Below are 26,811 nucleotides of genomic sequence, written 5' to 3'. Positions count from 1 at the left end.
AGCACCACCACATGAATTCAAAAATTGATAAATGTTGCATCAACTTGTCTTTAATAGCTCTTCATCGTTTAGAGGTGAAATATGATTTTCAAGAACTCTCTTCCATGCTTCTTAATTCTCCTCAAAACATCCTCGATCTGCAGTATCAAATGTATCTTTAATGTCATCTATCCCCTTATTGGATTAAACATACATTATCTTTTGTATATTTTTTTATATATTTCTCTCTCATTAATTTTACCTTTTATTTGCTGAAATTTTCAAGACTTGCTTTAGTGGACAACCCTTTTTTCAACTCATATATAGAACCACTTTAATGGACAATCCGTTTAATTTTCACCTTATGCAGTTCTATAAAGACTTCGTCATGTATTTATTTTATCAAGTTCTTCTCATATATTTTAGGAATCTTTTCACCTATGGACATTAGTAATTTCTTAATTATTAATTCTCTCAATATCTCTTATCATATATTTTATTCGTACCAAATATTTTAGGAATTCTTAATTTTAAAAATAATTAAACTCGATTTACAACGAATAATGTACTTGATCCGCCTTCAAACTGTATTAGTAGTTAAGCCTAAATTGAAAGAATCGATTATAACCCTAAATTTATAAGTTCATCATTCATATAAAAGCTCTGCACATCAAGATTACACTTAATTATAACCTTATATTTTTAATTCAAGAAATAAGTTTTAAAATCCAACTATGATACTAACGAATTATATACCAAAATATAGTTATATAACATAATCAAAACAAATTACAATTAAACAAAAAAAAAGAACAAAAAGGAAAGCATTGCATGTAAATTTTACATCTACTAATATACAAAGTAAATATAATAAAAATAAATTGTGTGTGACAACAATTTCTTTGAGATAAATGCAATATTGATTCAACTGAAAAATTAAATTAAATATTATTAAATTGATACAATAGTTGAAGTCAAAGTAATTACAACAACAACAACAAACCCAGTATAGTCCCACCATGTGGGGTCTAGGGAGGGTAGAGTGTACGCAGACCTAACCCCCACCTTAAAAGGTAGGGCGACTGTTTCCGAAAGACCATCGGCTTAAGAGAGAAGAACAAGGGAGGAGAAACAAGGAAAACAAGACATAGGTCAATAGAGCGAGGCATATAGCAAACAATATAAAAATATGAATAATGAGAGCGATAAAGTCGGGGTAGATAAAATCGGGGATAAAGGAGCATTAACTACTATAGATAAAATAGGATACCCAAAGTAAACTGGGCCAACTAATCTAAGCAGTAATCCCATGAAAAATCATATGTTAATAAACAAATGAGCGCGACTACGTCTATTATGGAGAACAGATAGGCCACCTAGCCCACTATCTTAGTCTGAGTCCTCCATAGCCTCCTATCTAAGGTCATGTCCTCGGTGAGCTGCAACTGTGTCATATCATGTTTAATCACCTCTTCCCAATACTTCTTCGGCCTCCCTTTGCCCCTCCTGAAACCGTCCATAGCCAACCTCTCGCACCTCCGCACTGGAGCATATGTGTCTCTCCTCTTCACATGCCCAAATCATCTCAGTCTCGCTTCCCGCATCTTGTCCTCCACCGATGCCACTCCCACCTTGTCTCGAATATCTTCATTCCTAATTCTATCCATCCTAGTGTGCCCACACATCCACCGCAGCATTCGCATTTTCGCGACTTTTATCTTCTGAACATGAATTTTCTTGATTGGCCAACACTCCACCCCGTACAATAGAGTCGGTCTAACCACCACTTTGTAGAACTTGTCTTTGAGTTTTGGTAGCACTTTCTTGTCACGCAGCACTCCGGAGGCGAGCCTCCATTTCATCCACCCTGCACCGATACGGTGTGAAACATCGTCGTCTATATCCCCATCTTCCTGTATAATAGACCTAAGGTACTTGAAGCTTCTTTTCTTTTGAATGGCCTGGGTACCAAGCCTCACTTCCACGTCAGCCTCACGCGGCAGGCCACTGAAACTGCACTCCAAGTAATTGAGTATGCTAAATTCTCTTTCTTGGGAAGAAGGAATGGAAATTGAGTATCTTCTAGGAAGTGTCCTAAAACCTAAAGAAATTGAAAGTGCATACACCCTCTCCTAATTGAACATTATTTGTATTTTTTTCTCCCGTGATTGATGATGAAGAGTCCTCAAGATGAAATTCTTTACTATTTCGAATTTTTCATTTATTAGAAAAGTCAATACACTTGAAACAAAGAAAATAACAACCACTGCATAGTTCATGTATAACTTTCTCTCCCAAATATCAAATATAATAAATTGCATTACTATTTCACATATATTGTTAGAACCATTCACATAATTACAAGAGACATTCCAGATAGGTTTATTAACCAACGATTTTTGTAAGAATGCAATTAAATTACTTATTTGACCAAACCCGTTTTACAGCATATATAATTTCTCCTTTCCTGAAATTAAGAGTATAAGAAAAGAGATAAACCTTTGATTTTTTCGATTACTTTGTTAGGACATGCTTGTTTCCTTTAATTTTTCAATTAAAATTTTTTAATTGAAAGAGAAACACAAAAATATTATTAAAATGAGAGAATCAATTGTGTATAATTCATATATAATCTTTAAAGTCATTAACTAAAAGAAATAAAGAAAGACAAAAAGGATGATGATATTGAATGCAAAAAGACAACTTGAATCAAAACTAAAACAAGTTGTAATTTTCTTGATCAAAACATATGTTGGGATCAAAATCCAATTTAAAGTGTTGGATGCTCAAAATCCAATTTAAAGTGATTACTGATTTTTAGATTTGTGTTAGGATACCATAATTGTGAAAGGAAAAAAGACTCCTATGTGCCAATAAAAAATGTCTCCTCCTCAACTTTTTACTTTTCCAAAGTAGAACATATGTGATTTGTATTAGGATACGTGCGATTGGCTTAAAAAATTAGTTTTTAAGTTAAAAATAAAAAGTTAAAATATCCGTTTGAATTGACTTTTAATTTAGTTAAATTTACTTTTAAGTCAATATAAAATAACTTAAAATAAGTTAAAAATCAAAAGTAAGTTTCCCCCTACTTTTTATTTTTTAACTTAAAAGTCATTTAAATTTGACTTTTTATTTTGGGAAAACTTACATAAATATACAATATTAAGAAAATATTTACCATCTATTGGCAATAAAAAAAATTCAGTGAACACTTATAATACATTTATAATACAGTTTTAATACATATTGCAGAATACTATTATTAAAACATATATAATACAAATTTTATACATGGATAATACATTATGTCAGTTTCTTACTGCACAAACATAATATATATTTTAAAACACTTATAATATATTTATACTGGATGCATAATTTACTTTTAATACAAGTGTAGATTTATCATAGTATTGCTATATATTGCTATAAATGGTAATAAATAAAAAATATCGCTAAAATCAGTAATTAATTTTTAAAAAACACTCAATCAAGTAATTTTTCCTTTTATTTTTGACTTAAAAGCTACCTTTTTTAAGTCAATCCAAATGGGCTCAAACCTAATTGACTTTTAAATCAAAAAATAAAAAGTAGAGACTTACTTCTGATTTTTAACTTATTTTAAGTCATTTTATATTTGTTAAACACTTCGAAAAGTCAAAAACTAACTTAAAAGTAAATTTGAATAATTTTTAACTCAATCCAAACGAGCTCGTAGTCAATTTTAAAATATTAATTATTTTTCTTACATGTTACAAATAAAAAATATATTTTATAATTATATTTTTAATTAATTTTAAAATTCTAAATATAATATGATAATTAAATAATTATATTTTGAGGAAAAAAGTGGAAAACGATTTTGTTTAAAATGGAGTCTTTTAATGAGGATCAAAAATTGATACTTTTAATTACATATTACATATACACAACTTCTTTCCATATTCCTTTAACCTACATACCTAAACTGATAAAAGGACCAAAGGGAGTTGTCATATATTTTTGGAAAAGAAATATTAGGGGGAAAAAATAACTGCGAAATCTTTGCGTGTGCAGTTAATGCAATTTACCCACAATGGTAATATAATTTCCAACGTGGGTGGGTGGGGCGGGGTGGGGTGGGGTTATGGGAAGTAATAATGGGCTATAAATAGAATTGCCCAATATTTGATACTCAAAAACTAACTTCCATTGATAATTTCTGCTAATTCCAATGGCCTCCATACATAAGCAGCATTATTTTCTCCTTTTCCTCTTCATGTTCCGTAAGTTTTTCTCTCTTTATTTTGCCTATGATTCTTTCTACAATTGTATCTTTTCGTTTGTTTCAAGACATTTATCGATCAATTCCTTTATCTCTTTATTTTGCCTAGTTATATTTTTGTGTGATTCAATTCAATGTATATTTAGTGACAAATATATTGTTGCGGTGTAAGGTTTATTTGATTTAGTACTTTTGACATGGATCGTGAATTTATGTACGTAAATTCATTAAAATTATAGCAAATAATAAATTTGAATGTGTAATTTAATGATTCAATGCTAAAAATTAATAGAGCTTAAATTATGAATACGCCCAGAGAGCATGTATGTAACAGTTTACTTACCTTTTTGCAGAAGCAATTGCTGTTTCCGCCACTCAATTTACGCTTCAAAACAATTGCGGTTACACAGTTTGGCCCGGTACTCTTTCCGGCAACGGAGTTGCTATCTCCGGTGATTCTGGATTTGCGTTAACTCCCGGAGCTACCATCCAGCTCTCCGCCCCTGGTGGATGGTCCGGCCGGTTTTGGGGCAGAACCGGTTGTAACTTCGACGATTCCGGAACCGGTAAATGTATAACCGGCGATTGTGGTGCATTGAAATGCCCTAGCGGAGCCGGCGGCGTACCTCCGGTGAGTCTAGTTGAATTCACGATTGGTAAGAGCAAAGATGAGAAGGATTTTTACGATGTTAGTCTTGTTGATGGCTACAATGTCGGTATCGGAGTACGGTCTACCGGCGGATCCGGCGATTGCCAATACGCCGGCTGCATCGCCGATCTAAATTTGAACTGTCCAAAGGAATTGCAAGTGATAGATTCCGGCGCAGTTGTGGCGTGTAAGAGCGCGTGTGCACAATTCAATACGCCGGAGTATTGCTGCACCGGTGAACATGCGACGCCGGCAACTTGCTCGCCGACGCTGTACTCGAAGATGTTTAAAGATGCGTGCCCTACTGCATATAGCTATGCATATGATGATGCTTCAAGTACCTGTACTTGTTCTGGTGCTGATTATATCATCACATTTTGTCCAACAACTTTATAATTTTTTAAAAAAAAATTAATGATTATTGTTACAACATAGGGGAATACTATTTTTTGTAATCTCCAATTGATTTTATGCATTTTAATAAGAAAAAATATTCTTATCATGATACTTGTGTATGATATTATTATCATATCGATTTAATTTGATATTCTTAATTTGTGATATTCTAATTGGGTACTTACCAAAGTATGCACTAATATGACTATCAAGTAATTCTATCTAAAACCATTTAGATAAATAAAAAGAAATTATTTATTGTTAAATGTACTACATTAAGAAAATATTTATCATTTATAGCAATAATATTTTTTTTACTGAACACTTATAATACAATTTTTATACGAGAATAATTTATAAAACTCATATAATACAAGTTTTATTCATGGATAATATATTTATCACATACTTTAATACACATATAATACATCGTGTCAATTTCTTACCAAACAAGTATAATATATTTTAAAACACTTATAATACATTTATATTGCATGCATAATTCACTTTTAATACATAGTAGATATATCATAATATTGCTATATATTGCTATAAATGGTAATAAATAAAAAATATCGCTAAAATCAGTAATTATTTATTAAAAAATATTTTTTCTAGTAATTTTTCCTTTATTTTATGGGTAAAGGGCCTGATTGAAAAAATTAATTTTTTGATTTTTTATTTTAAAAAAACTCATGTATGGATATATATCTTTTTTGAGAAAGTAAAAAAAATTAAAAAATAAAATTTATATACCCATACATGTAAAAAAAAAATAGCAAAGTTTGGGGTATATATAATCTTTTTCACACATAATTTTTTTTTGATTTCTTTAATTATTATTATTTGAGTTTCTAATTCTTTTTTTTATTATTATTCTTTGGTGTAAATATAAGAGAAATAAAAAAAGAGTTTAAAACTAATTTTTTTGATGAATTGGGGCATGTATAATAAATTTTACAATAAAAGTAATGAGAAAAATAAACTTGATCATCTAAATAATAAATTCAAATTAGCCGTTGAATCAAAAAAATAAATTATGTGTGAGAAAGATCAAATATACCCCTATATGTATTATTTGTTTTAATAAAAAAAATTTAAAAAATAATTTTAAAAATATTTTTTTTCACTTCCGTTAGAAGAAAAGGAAATATGTATGGGTATATATATATTTTTTTCAAAAATAATTCATTTGTGAAAAAGATTATATATAGGTTAGTAAAAAAAATATATTTCTAATTTAGTAAAAAATAATTTGTAACGGTGGGGATATATATGTGTCATTTCAATGATGACAGGAATATATATGAGCTAGTTTTTAAACGGAGGGTATATCAACTTCATATCATAAAATTTAGGAGTAAATCAGGTCCTTTGCCCTTATTTTATTTATATTGAAATTTTGAAGCTAATCAATCTTACATGATTTTTTTCTATTTCATTGATATATATGATTAGTTCACCGATAGAATCGTCCTCTTAATTTGAAACTTTTTCCTAAAAGTTTTTATCTCGTTGAACATGATAACAATCGTGATTATACTATAAATAAAGTCATAACTATGGTAAAGTCATATGTCTTGTTCTCTCACAATTCCTATTCTAATCAAAAGGCTAAAAATCATGCTAAAGATGGGCATTTTTATTACATAATTGTTATTTATTTTGTTTTTTAATTTCTCATTCAGTAGGTCTAATTAATCTAGATTTACATTAGAAAATTTTACTTTGAAGGTAAAACATTCTCTTCTATCAAAAGTGACTTCATATCTAAAGCTAGAATCTAAAATTTCTTATTAAAAGAGTATTTACCACGTTACTACAATAAAGAGTGAAGTTGGTGTTACAAATTTCAAAAGGCACAATTTAGTTGGCCCTATTAATATCTTACTTACTCCCAATTTTAACTATATTACAAAAACAAAAAGAGTCCTTCATTTTGTAACTTCATAATTTTGAGGTGAAAAGATTCTTTCTTGGGTGAGTGTGAATCTTGTGAAAATTAGGTGTATCTATCTATACATTGGAGTTCAAAATTGTTTGTTTTTGTTTTTTGGATGGAGAAGAGTCAAATCATCGATTGATTAAAAGACAAATTTAATGGAACAATTACTACAAAATAAAGACAGTAAGTCAGTGGGATTTGTCCATTTTCATGAAGTTCACATTAAATATTGTTACGTATAGTTTAATCTTAGATTAATTAAGGACACTAACATTTTCTAATTATTTTATTAACATTTCACACCCCCATCGACTGTTAAAATGCTCCCTTTGTCATAACCGTGTGTGGATTAATTATCTAATCTAAATAAATAGTTAAATGTTTAATTCATTGTAGAACTAATTTATGTTCCTTAGTTGCTTCTATTGGGATTTCTAGTTTCAAACTAAGCATTATATTGCAAACTATAAAGGAGGATAATGTGACGAAGTCAAACCTTAAGGATGATAAAATATAAAAAAGGCTCGATGCACAAAGCACTAATCTAACAGCAAACTTTAACTCCAAAATGATATAACGAAATCAATCTAAGTCACAAATATCAAATGATTAATTTCACGGCTCAAGTCCGTAATTTTTATAAGTTACACATAGGCCACATAAATAGAAGAATTAAACTTCAAAGGTTACAATAAAATCTAAAAAAACTATAATCGACTAATCTACGAGTAGAGTAAAATTGAACGCACACTTATTACGTGAAAAACTATCAGATCTAAAGGAAAAGTAAAATAAAATACACAATTAATGGTTGCAAGGCCTTGGGCCAATTTTTTTTACTCTTATCCTTTTTTCTATGATTACATTTCCTCTACATCAAGACTTTCATCTTTGAAAGCCAAAATCTCAAATTAATTCCCCATCCCAAATCTTTTACGAAATGAACATTTGGGATGGGATAAAAAAGAACACTAAATTATGAGCGCTTCGCGCACACATTTTCCTCCTACCCCAAAGAGAAAAAAGCTTACAACACAGTACAAGCCGGCCAATGAAGAAGAAAAAGGAAAAAAAGGACCTAAAGCTACCTACAATGTACACCAAATTCATGTTCTAAAACCAAGCGTCCAATTCGCCCCAACCTGTGCAAAGACCTTGACCCTCGTGTTCATTGCTAAATAGTGTCTGGTCCGAGCAATCAAGTGATGCTCCACATGCAACGTTATATGATTGGCAAGCTGAATGACACACTCGTAACCGGTTGTCCCCATCATTGTCACATTTTTGTATTGAGATCTGGTTTTTAAGCAGTTTCACAGGAATAATGAATAAATTGTACGTACACAAAAATGCATGGTAAAATGTTTTGCTTCAAATTGACATAAGAGGATGAAAAAACTCACCCAGCAGGCTAATCGTTTAGCAGCTCCATCACAATCTCTACCCCTAAAAATGTTCAAAATCTTTCGAGGACCAGCTGGGAATAGTCGGTTGTAGTTGGGCATCACCACTACTTCTTCCAGTTGCTGCAAGATACTTAACTCACTAGGTGCACAATGTTGCCCTGATACATCATTTTGAAGCACATCTTTGCAAACAGAGAGACTAGGAAGAAGCGTGGAGCTATTCTGGCACGTGTAACCAGCATAGTCAGAACAACGGAACTCACAGACTCCGTTGTCACAGACCCCACCATGAAGGCTGCACTGCTCATCGCAAACAGCTGTGTATCACCAATGGAAATGTTAGCTAAAGTAAACAAATCAACCTCAACGCATTCTTTGAATGTATCATTTAAAGGACAAAGTAAGACATTTGGGGGGAGCTGCCAACCAAAAGATTTTGAGCTGGTTCAACAAAGTAAAAGTTTACTCCTTTTACAGCATCACAACTAGCATGTGCAAAGAAGGAATAAATAAACCATGTTACCTGTCGAACAATCAACGCCAGTATACCCGTTATCACATTCACAAACACCATTCCCAAGACACTTTCCATGTCCACCACAATTGCCAGGACAGGAGCCTGAAATAGAAAGCAGAAGTGTGATTACACCAAATAAACCTACTTCCCTCAAAAGATTCCACTATCACAGAGAGCACGGGAGCTCACGTTTGCTACAATCATGACCACCAAACCCAATAAAGCATCGGCATTTTCCACCTAAGCAATCTCCATTGAAATTGCATGAATTGGGACATTGACTAGATGACGAAACTGGATTCACATCACATAGTTCATGGTAAGCTGGGCAGATGAGCTCACCTATAATTGAGAAAAATATAAAGTAACAAAAAAGAGGAGATAAAGTTTCATAAATCAACAAAGAGCTACTAAATACTTTAGTGATTAAACAGTAGTAGTGCAATCAGTATTACCATTAAAGCCAGGAAACTGGATAGGTCCGCCAGCTTTAGGACAAACTCTCCAAATGCCATCTACTGCTACCTGTGGGAAATTTAATCATATATAATAAGCTAAATGTAAGATATTTTCCCGAGATTTATTCTTTCTTCCAAAATAAAATTTGAGCGGGAAGAAATGAACTAGGACAGCTACCTCAGATCTACCAAATAGAAAGAGGCATCCTGAGATTTCAGAACTAACACTTCAAACTCTAGAAGATACTAACATGACGCTCACCTCCGTAACATTTTTAATGACCTATTGCCCAATTTAGTTCATCATATAATATTGATCTCTTTCCTTAAAAGACAATTTACAATATTCACATATTCAGATTGATTCAGCAATACTATTCCATCTTATTTTAATTTTGATTTTGATAGGATATACTGATATACATGCTATTTCCATATTTTCCAACTGCTTGTTTTACTGTGTTAAAAAGAGTATAACTACATACAGTATGCCTCTTTTTACCTCTTGCATAATTTAAACTATGGCATTCTCATGAATGGCTAGATAGCCTTTTAATATTAGAAGGGTAATATTCACAAGTTTTTACAGTTATGCTTCACAAGAATGTAGATATTTCTTGTAGGCCCTGACGTTTATTCCATAATATGGCTAGGTAGAAAAAGAATTATCATACATATTGCAAATATCTTTTAGAAAGGCAACAATACTAGGCAGATTGCAAATATTACAAACTTCAATCCTTTAGATTTCCAAAATGCAAACTCGAAGATTGAGAATACAAAGGGAATGGAAGAGAAAGATATATCCAGCTATTATCCTCTCATGGCTGAGGGTAGCTCTTGAGCTTTGAACCATTTTCTCACATCTCATTTATCATTAATGAGCCAATCTCTTTCTCAAAAAAAATAATGAGCTAATATACATTCTCTTGGATAGGCAACTAAAATCAAAAGAAAAGATGAACAACAAATACAGCAGACAAGTAATTCCCGAAGTCATACCTCTAACGAATTGTTTGCGCACCTATGCTGATAACAACCATTGCCTTGGGCCATTGAGCCACGTACAAATCCAGAACGCACTAAAGAAGAAGCCATGCACCTGTATGAATTTAAAATAAAAACTAGTGAGCTAATATCTGATTAGATATAATCTCCAAAGGCTACAGAGGCGAACGCCTCACCTTGAACTACTTCCCCTCACTTCACCTAACATCCTATCAGGTGCACGAGCACCATTGGTGTCTATACATGATCCATCAGAGTAAGCAACAAAATAAGTGCAATAATCGGCCAATGATGACTGACCACCTGCAACAGCAATCCACCAAAGTTACAACAGAAAAGCCAGTTCAAGAGACTTACTAAACCAGTAATGTTGGTTTCAAAATTGCAATTGGCATGCATCCACCCAACAATTCTAATAGTCGATTTGTTTCTCAGAAGTTCAAAGTCAGACATAAAGATTGTGTGTCCAAGACAAAATCAGTTTTCAATGACATTGAAATTAAAAACAAAGAAACTAAAGAAATACCTCTGTTAGCCTGTGGAAAATAACGAGCCCATTGAGGAAGATTCCCACTATAATTCATAATTGGACAATAACCCTCTGCCTCCCTGTTAAATGTACATCCAGATAACTGGGTGGTGTTACAATGATAGGCTCCCTTCCAGTGATTGCAGGGAAAGGTAACGAAATTTGGTCCTTGGTTGCGGCCCCAATCAAGACGATCAGCCATGCTATAATTAGCCCGGTACCATCCACTGTCCTCAAGTAAAGCAAGAGTCATTTTTGAAACCACTGATCTTGTATCTACCGACCCAGTCATGATCTCATTCATTAATAGCCTTTTCTCCCAATGAGAACCTGCAACAATTTGTTATTTAAACAATCGATCAATAATTCAAAAAGATATTCATTTAGTAAGATACACTCGATAAAATTGACATCTTTAAGCTACGAAAATGCAGGAGGGTGTATCTCAGAGGGATCCACCATTCAAGATAAAAGATAATTATCAACCTGATGTACCACGTCCGCCACCATCTTCTAGCTCCAGTCCAGTGAAATTCTCAGAGAATGCCTGCAGTGATAAACTGGTTAAGGGTATTCTAATTTTAATGGGTTTTAGCTTTGCCCATAAATTTAATGTGGCAACTAGCTAACATAAGCTACAGGAATCAGAGAAGGAAAATTAAAGAAAATGAAATACTTAAGAGTATACCCCATAGTGATGACGAGCATGCATGATAACTCGAGGAAGCACCACTCGAGTAACCATTCTTCCAAGTTTATCATCCATTACCTGCTCAGTAACCTACGCATAGAAATGGAAAGTAAATGCACATCAGGCTTCAGAATAACCAGGTCTGAACTAAATATTAGTGAACCCTCGACTATCTGAAAAATAGCTTATGTCAATGCAAATAAAAACGAAAGGGGGCACATATTCTCTTTCCTGGCGAATAAGGAAAAGGAAGAAAATAAGTAACGCTGAAAGGATTCTGACATTCCCAGTAATTGGCACAAGACGCTGGAGCAGGAAACAACATCCTTTAGAGATGTGGTAGAAAAGACAAAGAGCAGGGGACTCAAGGCAAATACTTGGGATAGGCCACAAGAATTATCATAGAGAAAAGGCAGTGTTTCACTTTGCAGAACCCCAAATGCCCTACGACTGAGACAAGTAACATCATACAAGAGGATAGAGCACCAACAGATGAGGAACTAGTAGGAATTAAAGAAGTTTGGGATGGTTTTGAGCATCATTCACATCTTCCAACTATCCAAATAAACTATTTGTCAGTAAGTTTCGCAATGGTCTTCCAGTAATAGATAAATTAAGGAGAAAAAGTTCCTAAGTTGGAGCATAATGCGGGCGCCGAACAACATAATTGGCAATCAAGGGGGAAGGGATAAAACACGAGTAAATTATCGTTTTAAAAATTGGCCTCTTTGGGACCTCTTCCACCTCACCTTCTGGACTTATTTTTTCTGTATTCCAACTTTTTTTCACTTGACTAATGGATTGTGTTGCACTCTTGAGATAATTAGATACGTTAACAGAAGCTGATCTTATCAATTGACGAACCATATGCTTAACAAAATAAAAATCCAATTGACTAATATGCTTGTTCTCAAAAAAAAATAACAGAAGAACCAACTTGCAGACATTTTCAACAGTTTGAGCATAATTGACCATATAAAAGAACAAACTATGTAACAGCTCTCCAATATTTTACCCCCGGTTCCGAAACCTATCAATATGGGTGTCATTGGACTCCTTGTGACGTGTATGTTTCATTGTTGATAGTGGGTTGTCATTCCGGGCGCTGAATTCGAGAGTTGCTTGTCCGGTGGAGGTATTCGAGTGCGGTTTCGGCAATTGAGGTAGGTTTGGCTATCTTTCTTTGAGATTGAGATGGGGTAATTAGTCATTCATATGTTATAGACTTTGGGATGGGGTTGTAGTATGAGTTGAGAATGTTATATATATTGTGATGTCTGTGTGGAGGCTTATTTATTAATGTGTTGTCGTGACGGGGTTTATTTGTATTACATAGCCCGTGTGGGGGCCTTATTTGTTATCTTATTTGCTTTGAGAGCATGTGAATTATGATTTGCCTAAGAGAGAGGCTTGAGTATATTATTTGACTTGTGATGCCGCCTGAGAGATTGAGTTGAGGTTTTGAGCATACTTGAGTATTGAAATATTGTTGAGAAAGGGGTGAATATTTAAATGAAAGTGTGTTCTTCCCGTTACTATTTATTGAGGGTGAATATCATGTGTAGGTTAAGTTTTGAGAACTTTGAACCTTATACCACATGTGAGTTGATTATTACTTCCATGCATATGTGTTTTGATGCATTCATCCTCATTCATCATATCATGAAACATGGGAAGTTGAGAAATATGGAAATTCCTTTTGAGAAAGAAAATGAAACACCTTTAAACCTTTGTATCTTGAGTCCCTGACCGAGGCAGTTTTCCGGCAGGGTAGTGGATGCATTGTGATCCCAACCTTTGTATCTTGAGTCCCTGACCGAGGCAGTTTTCCGGCAGGGTAGTGGATGCATTGTGATCCCAACCTTTGTATCTTGAGTCCCTGACCGAGGCAGTTTTCCGGCAGGGTAGTGGATGCATTGTGATCCCTTGACCACGAGGAGGTGGCAAGGATAATGAGATATTGTGATTGAGTTATATGGTCTGCAAGACCCCCATGTGCCTTGCTTGGTAGCACAGCTCAGCAGGTGTATACGACAGTCTGTGCGACAGTCTTGATTCCACCGTACCACCACATCATTGCATCATCATATTGCATTGCATTGCATTGATATTTGTGCTGCTTGAATTATCTGGTTAGTTGTGATTATGAGCTGTTATTATGGGTTTACTTTACTCGCGTCAATATATATATAAATTGGCGGCACCGATGCCGGAGTGGGACTTTTCTGTATGCAGGTGGATGCGTTCCTTAGTTTATTTCATAGGTTTGATTAATTCCTTATACTCAGTCAACTAAAACCTACTGAGTACATGTGAATTGTACTCACCCCTACTTCTGTGTCCCTTTTTGATGCAGATACTAGTCGGGGTACCCCACGTGGCAGTTAATATTCTAGCGGATTGTGTATTCTCAGATTAGTGGTGAGGTCCCAGAATTCGGATCGTCACTAGTCTATCTTTATTTTTCAGTCTTTTGTATCATTCAGAGACTAATGTTGTATCTTCAGATTCGAACCTTGTATTAGATGCTCTTTATACTTATGACACCAGATTTTGGGATAATTTCTTCATTGTTTTTTTTTTCTTCTTTTTATTTAAATCGTGGCATCACTTTTCCCTTTGGGAGTCTTGTATGAGTTTTATTTTTAGGGTTACACATCAGATTGGGTTTTGAGATGTGTGTCATCATGACCTCAGTTTTTGGGTCGTGACATACATACAACTATTCCTTGGAGAAAACTTTTTACAAGAGATCACTACTGGAGGGGAAGGGAAATTATTGCAGTCTATGAACTTTTATTAACATGAATTTCTACTGGTGCCCCTCTGCTTGGTTATAGCACATGCAAAAATCAAAATTACCTGACTGCGCCTACGTTTTCTCTCATCACGAAAATGAGCAAAGGCATGAGGATCAAATCCAAGAACGTGCATCACTTCATGTATCAAAGTAGCTTGAAGTAAAGTTTCCGCTTCAGCAGTTAAATGCCGAGGAGCAACATTCACATGCCCTGAAACCAGAAAATCTCAGTTTTGCTGTGGTTAATGGTGTCTATGAATTTTTTTGATGTATTGATATGCTTTTGATCACACAACACTCACCAGCAACAGCACGACCCCATTGATCACGCTCACATGCTACAGCCCACGCAAGAGTGTTGCCTGTTGTTGGCCTTGTAGTCACCAGAAGAACCAAATCCGCATGTGCAACACCCTCTGAAGTATACATGGAGAAAATATGATAATTCAAACATGACAATAATGAACTAAACAGTAAACGAAAATATCGTAATCAAATAAGGAGAGCCAAATAGCTGATAATCGAATAAAAGTACCTTCAACGTATTTCCTTGGAAGTTGTACACCTCCATCTTGTCCACAAGCAGAATATCCACTTAACCGCAGGTTCCCCTTAACTGGCTCAACAGATAACGCTCTTTTAAACCAATCCGCTGTCTGCTCGAGGGCCTGTATTGAAAATTGCATCCAGCTAAAATATTAAACTATTTTTCTTTAAATCAAAGGCCTTGGCTATCAAGTACTAATTACTGGCATTAGAAATGGCATTGCATGACAGAAATAGTCTGATCAAGCATGTTCTTTCTTTTATCAGTAATTATTTCAAAAGATCCAAAAACATGAACATCTGTAAGAATTTCAGTATGGTGAATGAGAAGAGGATAAACCTTGCGAAGGCGATGCCTTTTGTCCTCCCCAGCTATATCATCTAAGGTACAGTTATACCAGCAATCACCATAAACTGGAGGATCTCCATGTGGATTACAAGAAGATGTACCAGAAAAAGAAGCACCTGGTGGCTCCCCGAGCTAATTAGGCAGAAAGAGAATTGATGAATTAGTAAGGACATATATCAAATTTCTCAAAGACACTTTTCAACTGTTGATAAGTACTTGCCTTCACAATGTCACCGACTATTTGACAATCTCTCTCAGATGAATGACCGACAGCATCATAATTCAAAAAGATTCTAATCGGTTGCATGACATCATTTGGCTCTTTGGAAATTTCAAGTAATGCCCTTCCTCTATGTTGAGGGGGATTTGAAGCCACCGACTCCTCATACACCTGAGGAGTGACAGAATACACTTGCAAACCAGGTCTTTTCCTTTGTTCAATTATCTGATCATGGATACAAGAATGGGAAATGGTGCTCTTATCTTCTTTCTCAAAGTCTTGTCTCAATAACTGATGGTCTGAGAAAGTTGCTAAACTGGTCTCTAGACACAACAGTAGAAATAGAACCTAAGAGAAGCAAGGTAGAGAGGATTTCAGGAAAAAAAACATCAATCAAAATCTGGCTTACATTACCTAAATGCTGTCCCAGTAACACTTTAACAATTGGAGCACAAAAAGAATTATGTCACAAGCAAACAAAGATTAAGAAACAGTTGTTTCTTGAAACTAAAGATCACGAAATAGATGTTCGTAATTGAGATGAACAGCTATCTCCAGAATGTACATCAACACTCAAAATTCCATAAGCAGCTTAAACCAAAATCAACCTTTTTTTTAGCTCCACAAGCTCACTGGAGCTGATTAAAAACCTTAAGAAATTAACTATTACCCCAAGCTGAGTAAAGTTCATGGGTATCAGTGGAAATACAGAAAAATAACCCCTCAAGCAGAAAGCCCCAATCTTTAAAATCCAATTCAACCACAAAGGAAGCCAATTACTCAAATATAAGTAGCTTAACAAAATACCCATTACCCAAAATAAAAAGGTAGGAAACTGAAACTTCACAAGGAGCTAGAAGATCTTATAAATGGAAATTACCATAAAATGCAACATTTTTTCAAGGGGAAAACAGCAAAAAGAAACTTTCTGAACATTTCATAACTTCAGCAGATCCAAATCTTTGTCTACTGAAATAACAAGAAATTCTTAAGTTTCCAACCTCAAAAAATTTCCTCTTTTTAGCTTCAAACATTTTTCAACTATCCAAACAGCTTCCCAATAACTCATACATTCTTAGTATTCTTCCTTCCTCATAAGCTACCAGCATATTATCCCATAAAAATAAAATTAACCAAAAAATTGAAATAAACCCTAAATCCACAAATTGAAAAAAAGTCTTACCTGGGGAAAAAAAATAGCAAATCTGAGCATAGTTGAAGAGCTGGATTTTGGATGAACACTGAAAAAAGTACAAGTATTACTTCTACTAGTACTACTACCACTACCACTACTACAACACCAAATCTTTAACTCCATGACACACTGCGTTTAACAAAACACACCATCAAATCGCCGCCGTGGACGGCGTTTCTCCGATCGGCTCCGTTTTCCAAAAGAAATGCAGACCCCTCCACATTATACAAACAGATGTGTATATATACACACCCTCTGAGGTGAAAAGATTGAAACTTTATCAATCTTGAAGACACCCTTTTGAAAATAAAGAACAATGAGAAGAAAAAAATCCAAAAAAAAAACTCAGTTCTTGAATAAATATGAACTGGGTTTTTCTTGGTCTGGGAAAGGGAACTACTATCTTAACTTCTTGTTAAACAGTGAACCAAAAATCTGTACATTTAGTTAAAGCAAAGTTCTTGTATTTGTTTGGACACTGAATAATAATAATAAAGAAGAAATATTCAGAGGATGATATGAAAATTGTGTATAATTTAATATATAAAGTGTACAATAAAATAAAAAGTGAATAAGAATAGGTAGGGGTGGGTGGACTTAAATCACAATTTTTTATTTTTTGGATTAGATTAATCTTTTACTATATGTTTTTTTTTCAATGAAAAAAGTTGTATAAAATTTCATGTTTTTTATGAAAGTACCCTTGCTTTTTCTTGGAACTACTGAAATACCATTGCCTTTTTCTTCCATTATAAAATGAGTGGGCTTAGACAAAAGTTCTTAACCAGCTTGACGGATCTATCGAAAACAATCTTTTTAGTTTTATGAGATAAGAATATAAATTATTTTATACAAATATTAATTATTGAAAGATTGTTTGTTTATTTATTTATTAGTTATTCCATCTTATATCATGCATAAAATATATAAAGATTCTCGCGGATTTTTAAATCGTCAATCAAACGCCGTATTAATTTTACATATGAATAAATTATTTCCTATTCACCTACCAAATCGAATAAGTTATACGAAAATTAATATATTAATAACTTATTTCTTATTCCGCTATTAAATGATCAATTATAAAATTACAACGAATCCATATTGTAAAAATTGGTTTTGATATGTAATATTTGAATCAAAATGGCGATCTGCTATACCGGACTTCACTTTTGAAATTTCCATAGATATTCTACTATAACGTTTATCATTTTTTTCAATGATACTAAAAAATCTTCTTTATTAAATTAATCGTAAAGAACAAAACAATTGTGTGTTTGCTTTGAAACTTGTCAATTTAGAATTTCAGTAGGAATTAGTAGATTATGGTTTCATTAAAAAACATTTGCGTAAATTGTTAATTATGGTTTTTGTTTTATTGGTTTTAAATTATGTGATGACAGTATACTAATTATTATATGGAGGGGTTTGAGAAATATATATAATATATAATTGGGAATATATGTTGGTGTCCAATTTTACATACGTGACAAAACAAAATATAGGTAAAATTTCATATTTGGGATACAGCAAATCAACCAGGGGAAAGTTTGTTGTCAATTAGCTAGTTAGCTAAACTAATGGAGTTTTATAATCACTCTTTCGTCACAGCACTAACAACTTTATTATAGACATAAAAAAAATATAATGGAATATATTCTGCATGAGAAAATATGAAATGGGTTGAAACTAAAGTTCTAATCGTGTTAGTATATTTACCTTAATATTGGATGTTTGCAAAGGTATTTCTAGTTGTCTCAAACGTATACACACAAATAAAAAAATAAATTAACTTCTACTAAATGTTATTCCACGAAAATATAAATAAGATACGTGTATATATCATTCTCTCAAATTTTAATAGTGAAATCACACTGCTTATATTATTGTTATTGTAGTTACTATTGTTAGAGAAATACATTTTTTTTATAACATCAAATTAAAATAAGCTTAAATAAAATTATATGGACAATAATAACTATACAGTCCGTCTTATTTGATTTAGAATTGTTATTACTTGAATAAAGTTATATGAACATTTTGCATCCTTTATTAGGAAATTAATTGCATTTAAGGTTTGCAATCCTTCTCTTACGTCCTTTCTAGAAAGACATACATGATCGAGGTTACTAATCAACATAAATTGTGATGCAGTGGTGTGTTACTTCACTCTTAATCAGAGATTTTGAAATCGAATTTTGGATATATAGAAGATCATGTTGAAATTGTCACCGCCGAATAGATCCTGCAGTACACAATTCGAATTTAGTCGAAACTCCAATACGGACTTCGAACACCATCAAATAGAAAACTAACAAAAAAAATATAGATTTATACACCTCGAATATAGGATACTATTGAGCTAATAAGAATGATATTAAATTAATAAGTATTCTTTTATTTTTAAATAAAAATTTTTAACTTGCGCCTCATATATTGAGTCAATCGCTTTAGTTAGCGCAATGTTTTTTTTAAAAAAAAATCTAAATGAAATTAGAATTATCTTCTTTTTTTTAAAAAAAAAAAAAGGCATCTACTTGTCGATCAACAACCGAAAAGATGGGTCCTCCTCAATAATTGTTCCATTAATTTAATTTATATAGATTATTACTCCTATAATGTAAATATTTTTCTGTATTATTTATCAAGTTATCTTTTATATTTAACTTATCAGCAATTATTATTTTATAAGTGGCATTCATCATTATTATTATTATTATTATTATTATTTGAAAATAGTCTCTGATAGAAATGTAAGGTAAGGCTGCGTATAATAGACCATTGTAATCAGACATTTTTCAGGACCTTGCGCATAACAGGAGCTTAAGTGCACCGAACTGCCTTTTTTATTATTATTATTATCGGCCTTTCATTCAATTTTTAAAATTTAGAATTGTAAAAATAAAATTTTAAACAGTACAGTGAAATTAAATGAAAATCATGCCACAGACAAGTTTGCCTGATGGTATTTTGTTGTACAATTATTTGTCGGTTAATTTATTGAGTCAGTCAAACGGCTAGAGCTAGTGGCTGAATTTTATTTATTACTACAAGAACGGTCATTAATTTATTAAGCCACTAATATAGATTTTAATTGGGGTAATTATAGAGTGCTAATTGCAATTATTATTTTTACTAACTCTGTTTGACCACGTTACTTTTAACGTATAGTTCTCTAGCAGCTGTCGACTACACATTGTTTTCTTCTTTTAATACATGTTATATACACTATTTTACGTTACTACTATAGTTTATATTGTGCTGGCATGTTAGGATTTTCATGTTTAAAAGATGTAAGTTGAAAAATAAGGGTGTTAAGATGGATGTGTAGCTATATTATAAAAGATAGAATAAGAGCTCGTTTGGATGGGCTTAAAAAAAATAACTTTTATGTATAAAGTGCTTTTAGAACTTTAAAGTACTGAAAGTTATTTTTATAAATAAGCAATTGAGTGCTTGGATAACAGTGTTTAAATGAGAAAAATTATGTGAATTTTAGAGTTTAAAAAAAAAGGTAGTTTGTGAATTTAGTTAAAATATAAGGGATATAAAAGTAATTTTCATGGTCAAAGAAAATGACTTTAAGCACTTAGAAAAAAAAAAGTTAGGAATCCTAACTTTTCATTTTTGACTGACTTTAAGAACTTTCTGGCTTAAAGTTAGCATTAGGCAAACACGTCTAAAAATTGAAAAGGGGCTTTAAGTTGGTTTTGACCAACTTAAAGCCAATCCAAACGGGCTCTAAATATTATAAAAAATAGAATAAAAAGTAAGGATATGTATCCGGGATAAAGGGGTGTGACCTTTGTAAAGGACAAGATAAGGAAAGCGAGGTTAAGGTGGTTCAAACAAATAAAGAGAACACACACCAATGGCTCAGTGCGGAGATTGTGAGGGGTTTGCTTTAATTAGTGGCTTTTAGGAAGGTTGAGGTGGTCGAAGGAGTATTGAGAAGAGGTGATTAGACAAGAGATGAAGCAACTTCAGCTCACCTCTAAACATGACCTTAATTAGATAGGAGTTTATTGAGGGAACAAATTAGGATAGATCGAGAAGTGAATTGCCTAGTTTGACCTTTCATACCAGTAGTAATTGTAATATTACTCCTGTATAGTTGTAGTCCTATGACTTTTGTTACTATTTGTTGTTTCTTGTACTTCGATTAACCTACTATTTTTGTTGGAGTTACTCTGAACTTTTATTTTCACATCACGTATACTTTTGTTTTCCTTCTTTAATCTTTTTATGTCGGGAATTAATCAAAAAATAATATCTCTACCTCTCAAGATAAAAATAAATTAGCGTATATTTTATCCTCCTAGTTCATACCCCACTTGTAAAATTATGTTGAATACCTCATTATTGTATACTATATTTTACACTGTGCTAGGAAATTATTATAATACAATAACTTATACTGAAATAAAAATCAGTTTTAACTATGGATAAAGATTTATTTGTAATTAGCTTGTAAATTCATGATGTAAAAATTTCTAGCGTTGCATCAAATTCGCGAGTTTAAGTACTATAGCCTGTATATATACACTGGCACAGAAAAAAATTATATAATTGAATCGTCTATAAAAATAAATATAGATGCTAATTTTTCATGTCCTACTGTATGGGGAGTCTTAATAGCTCATTAAAAAAAAGTTTTCAAAAAAAAAATTAAATATTCATGATATGATAATAAGTATTTTTTTTTCTTTTTGTAATGACCATATAGAGTTTTTACTTAATTCAGATATATTCATTGTGTATGAACATTAAAAGAAGAAAACACTTCCCATCACATGTTACTTCATTTTTAGGGCTCAAACAAAACTTTTAATTAAAAGCATATGAATTTTATCCAACTCAGCACATCTCTTAATATAGTTAATCTAATATTAGAGTCATTGTAGCATTGAAAAGGAAAAGTAAAAAGTAAAGTTTGATCAAATTGGCTTGAGCAAGTTATAAAAATAATAATAATAATAATAATAATATATATATATATATATATAAAAGACTTTGGAGAAATAGTGAATACGCCCCTTCTTATTGATTTAATAAGTAAGATACGACGATCCTACAAATTAACATTACTTTTTTGAATATTTAAACAAAAAATATAAACTTATATCGTGCAACTTAAAATCATTAATAAAAAGGTATTTATATTTTGTGTTTTCTTATCTTGAAAAAAAAATCCAATCATGCAAAATTTCATACCGTATAATATGTTTAATTTAAAAATAAAAAGGGGACTTATTTTCTGTTGGATTTTTGGTCCACAAAATGAGCGTTGTAGTTAGCTACAGCTCATCCATCCTGGATAGATGCAAATTGTTTAAATTGTTATTCTTTATGTACTAATAATCAACCAAAATGTCATGAATAAAGGAAATGCCGTAAAAATACCTTTATTTGGTCCAATAATCCAACTCTCTTCTTGCGAGAGTGGTAGTGGAATGAATAAAATTCTTCCTTCTTAACTATAGATTTCGATTTTGAGTTTTATATATGAAAAGATCATTAAATGGGTCTTATAAGTACTATAATTTTGAATAATAGAAACATCAGTATAAATATCAGAGTATAATTAATTTAGTGCTAACAAAAGCCATGCATGTCATAAAGGTGCTTAACTATAACTAAAAAGATGCAAAAAAAAAAAATCAAATTTAAGTCAACTGAAGCTATGTAAATCACTGAAAAGAGCATTTGAGAAGAAGGGAGAGTAGTATTTTGATTTTTTATTTGGTGTCCGATTAAATCATGGGTCGATGTTCTTTTTTTCATGATTTACCTATTGGTTGTGTGAATGCTTGTTGTAGAGACTCTTGTTTTGAATATTTTGCTATCCTAAATTGTTGAAAAACAATATGCAAATTACATTACAAAAATGGTGGTGAAAATAAATATAATTACATTGGTTTGAATTGAATTTACTAAGAATTTTATAATCAACTTATTTTGTTGTGCCAAATTGTTCAAATCAAACTTTCTGGACGAGCCCCCCCAAATAATAATAATAATAAAAAATAACAATAATAAAATAATAATAATAATAAATAAAAAAAAAAATAATAATAATAATAATAATAAAGCCTCAAAATGAATCAATGTTATAAATATTTACTATGTATTTAATTATTATAAATGTTAATTGATATTTTCTTAGTTTTAATAATTACCAATCATTATGCATATATTTTCAAAGCTTTACTACTTTTTAAAATTTCTGATGTATTTTGATCGAAAGTCATAGACATTTAAATTTGCAGTTACTTTCTACTTCTTAATTTTGTGTCACGCTCCGAGAGGGTATCCTAGGCGTGGCCGACACTTAGAAGTCATTGTTGGCTACCAAGCGAATCACTTGGCCTGATCACACATTCATTGATTTAGCGGAAGACTTAGTTTAAGAGAAAAACAAATCTTAGTGGGCTAACTCAATCAACAATTTCCATCATTCAAATCAAAAACATATAGTTTGAAATAAAACTAATCAAGAGTTAAAGACATCAAAATAAATCCATCACTATCTAGTCTATGAAGTATCTATCTCTACTATCTAAATGGTGTCAATGACAGGTTCATGTCTACCTCAAAAAATCTACTCATAAGCAATGGAAAGAATGAATATGATCCCTCTGAAGGCAAGGAGGTCTCACCACTATTAGGAAAGAAATAGATCTTCAACGAAGCGTTTGTTGATGATCTCTAACACCTGTCCCTGCATCATAAAACGATGCAGGCCCAAATGAATGTTAGTACGTGAAATGTACGAGTATGTAATATGACAGAATAAAATAACAATACATCAAAGGTACTCAATATAGAATGAAACTCACACAACTCAGTATGATATGCAAGTATAAAATATAACAATGCTTTAAAAAGGACTCGGTAATATGCAACTTGTTCAAAACATGTCATATACTTTCATGCACAATCTGAGAATCTCTCTTAGCTGACAATAATCCCACCACCTATAAGTAGATGATGTACAACGAATCGACATCGTTGCCACGTCCGTCCAATACTTGACAAGGTAAATGACGAATCTATCAATCTGGATCCACCAATAAATCAAGTCTTATCTTTTCAAGACAATGAAATAGGAAACATCTGACTTTAATGGTTCAATCCTCTCCTATACTGGCTACATAGTTATTGAGTTTTACTCTCGCTCAATTCGGTGCTCGATACTGCTCCCAAAACTCAATATGCTCATACAACTTAAACAAATCAGTTCAATCAAAACTTTCAACTAGTCTTATTGGACTCCCGTCGAAACTCAATCTCATCTCAATCATTATGCTCCTTCAAATCAACTCAATTCAATCCACTCATTGAGACTAAATACTCAACTCTTTTAAATCTCTTTAAAACATGCAATTTTGACTCAAAATAATGCATAGAGAAATCAAGATCAAAATAGTTAAAATCTTAAAGACTCCTTCAATTCAACTCGGTTCGACTCATGCTCAAATCATCAAGTTCTTTCAAAAATATATTTTTAAAAATCAATCACAACTCACTAAAACTTTGTCTCAAAACCATCATTTACGCTCAAAATATCCATGTTCAAAATAATGAAAAAAAAATAACTTGTGTGAAAACTCAAACTATTGTACAATCAATGCTCAAAATTAAATATAATCTTCAATTAGAGTTCATTTGAATCAAGACATGAATATGCATCCAAATCAAATACTCAACCCATAAACAACATCAATACATATTTTAAATATGTACAAGGAACCCAAAAGACAATAGATAACTCAAGAATTCAATTCAAGGAATTCGAAAACTCTAACTCAACTTAACTCGAATTAATAAAGATGAAAGGGCATGTGGACGAACTCAGTCCAACATTGTGTTAGCCTTACATACCTGAATCTTAGGAGTTATTGGATAAAAGTGTTGGTTTTGGAACCTTGTAGCTTGAAGTTGAGAAACGAATCTATTGATTTGTGAAGGAGGTCTTGAACTTGGAGTCTTTAGATCTCCCAATATTGGAGAAACCCCTTTCTTGAAGTTCTTGATCTTTGGGAGAAGGAGAATTTGAGATTTTGAGAGTATCTCTACATATAAGAATATTATTAGGCTGAAAGATTGAGAAAAATCACCTTTTAATAAAATTCCGTTGGCCAAATCGACGAGTTAGAGGTCTCCTCGCCGACCTATTCGGCGAGTCACCAAATGGTGTTGTAGCTCGCCCACTCCAACAGTTTCTGAAGGATTTCGGGCACTATTCGGCTAGCTAGGTCATGATTCGTTGAACCATTCGACGAGTCGCCAAATTGGCAAGTGAGCTCACCGAATTGTCCTGTCCATACATGCTTCAGTAAAACGTTCATAACTTTCTACTCCAAACTCCAAAAAATACAATCTTGATGGCGTTGGAAAAAAGACTCAAAGAACTGTAATTTGATAGGTTATGGGCCACCCAATTCGTTATATTCTAGGAGATATTGTCGTTTGAAGTTGACACTTATACGAACTCATTCGAAAACTTAGCCGATAGAAATTCTTGGGACTTGGCTTTGTGTTAGAGATCCCTTATGACCCTAAACCACATCTAATACTCATAAAATATTTAGGAATTGATCCTAACTCATGTATACAATTAGAAGTCATTCAGTTCGAGTCTATACGCATATGAAGAATGATTCGAGTCTTAGCGAAAAAAATATGGGGTGTTACATTTTATCTAATTCACTTCTGTTTCAATCAATCATGTTTCTAACATTGGCTTTGTAAGATTATCTTTAATTCTTTGAATGTGTTTTTAGATATTTTAATCTCAATTAATTAGACTATCAAATAATTAAATTTAAAAAGACATTGTCCTAATTTTAAATATCTTCTAAAGCATAAAATTCACTATGATATTGATGATTTAGATCTAATTTTGTAATTAAAAGTAATATAAGATATTATACAAATAAAATTGACACTCTAGCTGGCACACTCAATCAAGTAAAAGTCTTGATTTATTTTTAAATATTTCTACTACTTTTAAATAATTTTAATAATTGTATGAAATAATTGGCTCAATTAAAAAAGTTTCTAAAATTAAAATCAATATGAATTTACCTAAGATTTAGACACTTGTGATGTTGTGTAACGTACAATAATTTATACATGTCTACTAAAAAAAAAAGGGCAGCCCGGTGCACTAAGGCTCCCGCTATGCGCAGGGTCCGGGGAAGGGCCTGACCACAAGGGTCTATTGTATGCAGCCTTACTAGTATATTATAAAATATTACATAAATTATTACACTATCAAATTTTTTTAAAAATGATTAGCAAATAAAATATATAAAACTATTAAATAAACTCAAGACTTTTCTTTTCTAAATTTTGACTTTATGCCATCTATTCTATTGAGTTATCGCTGCAATGTATAATTTCTGTAAGAAAAAATGTGATAACTATAGTTGTTCTTTTTCTCCGATATAAAGTTTCCGTAGGTCTATAATTCAAGTAATTGAATTTCATAAATATTTTCTCTTTCTAATATACTTATAAATTTAGAGGCCGTTTGAATTGGCTTATAAACTACTTATAAGTTGTTTTCAGTTTTTTTTTTAGTGTTTGACTGGATAACTTAAAGTCATTTTGTACTTAAAATAAGCCTCAATAGATAGTTGAATTTATTTGCATGAACTTATTTTAAGCAGTTTATAAGTTAAAAATATCTTATAAATCAAAAAAAAGTTAATCTGTATCTACTTTTTTTTTCTAACTTATAAATAATTTTTTAATTTATAAGCTGTTTAAAAAATAAATCCAAACAGGCTACTAGTTTAACAGAGCGTGCATAATGGAAACACAATACGGAGGAGCCTTACCTGTGATA

The 26,811-nt window shown here is 32.2% G+C and overlaps 2 protein-coding genes across 3 annotated transcripts; one reads left to right on the top strand and one right to left on the bottom strand.

The window, feature by feature from the left end:
- The first annotated feature begins 4,118 nt into the window (after positions 1 to 4,118).
- Positions 4,119 to 5,400, top strand: LOC129902303 (pathogenesis-related thaumatin-like protein 3.5). Its single transcript, XM_055977487.1, has 2 exons — positions 4,119 to 4,247; positions 4,600 to 5,400. The coding sequence occupies exons 1-2, from the start codon at positions 4,196 to 4,198 to the stop codon at positions 5,289 to 5,291; spliced, it is 744 nt and encodes a 247-aa protein (XP_055833462.1). The 5' UTR covers positions 4,119 to 4,195; the 3' UTR covers positions 5,292 to 5,400.
- Positions 5,401 to 7,849: 2,449 nt separating this feature from the next.
- Positions 7,850 to 17,471, bottom strand: LOC129902302 (uncharacterized). 2 transcript variants are annotated; one of them, XM_055977486.1, is made up of 17 exons: positions 17,105 to 17,471; positions 16,944 to 17,001; positions 15,761 to 16,108; positions 15,532 to 15,672; positions 15,181 to 15,313; positions 14,948 to 15,061; positions 14,708 to 14,856; positions 11,843 to 11,935; positions 11,641 to 11,701; positions 11,152 to 11,484; positions 10,802 to 10,928; positions 10,620 to 10,719; positions 9,615 to 9,684; positions 9,349 to 9,501; positions 9,166 to 9,261; positions 8,640 to 8,959; positions 7,850 to 8,532 (listed from the first exon to the last, which is right to left on the bottom strand). In XM_055977486.1, exons 2-17 carry the CDS (start codon positions 16,971 to 16,973, stop codon positions 8,350 to 8,352), a joined length of 2,451 nt encoding a protein of 816 aa, XP_055833461.1. In that variant the 5' UTR covers positions 16,974 to 17,001; positions 17,105 to 17,471; the 3' UTR covers positions 7,850 to 8,349. The 2 variants fall into 2 exon arrangements, with proteins under 2 accessions (XP_055833461.1, XP_055833460.1); XM_055977485.1 differs by having other exon boundaries at positions 16,944 to 17,471.
- Positions 17,472 to 26,811: the final 9,340 nt, after the last annotated feature.

Source organism: Solanum dulcamara, chromosome 9, assembly GCF_947179165.1.
Source record: "Solanum dulcamara chromosome 9, daSolDulc1.2, whole genome shotgun sequence".
NCBI lineage: Eukaryota > Viridiplantae > Streptophyta > Magnoliopsida > Solanales > Solanaceae > Solanum > Solanum dulcamara.
Note: the sequence above shows the minus strand (reverse complement) of the source record. Positions and strands in the feature narration are given on the sequence as shown.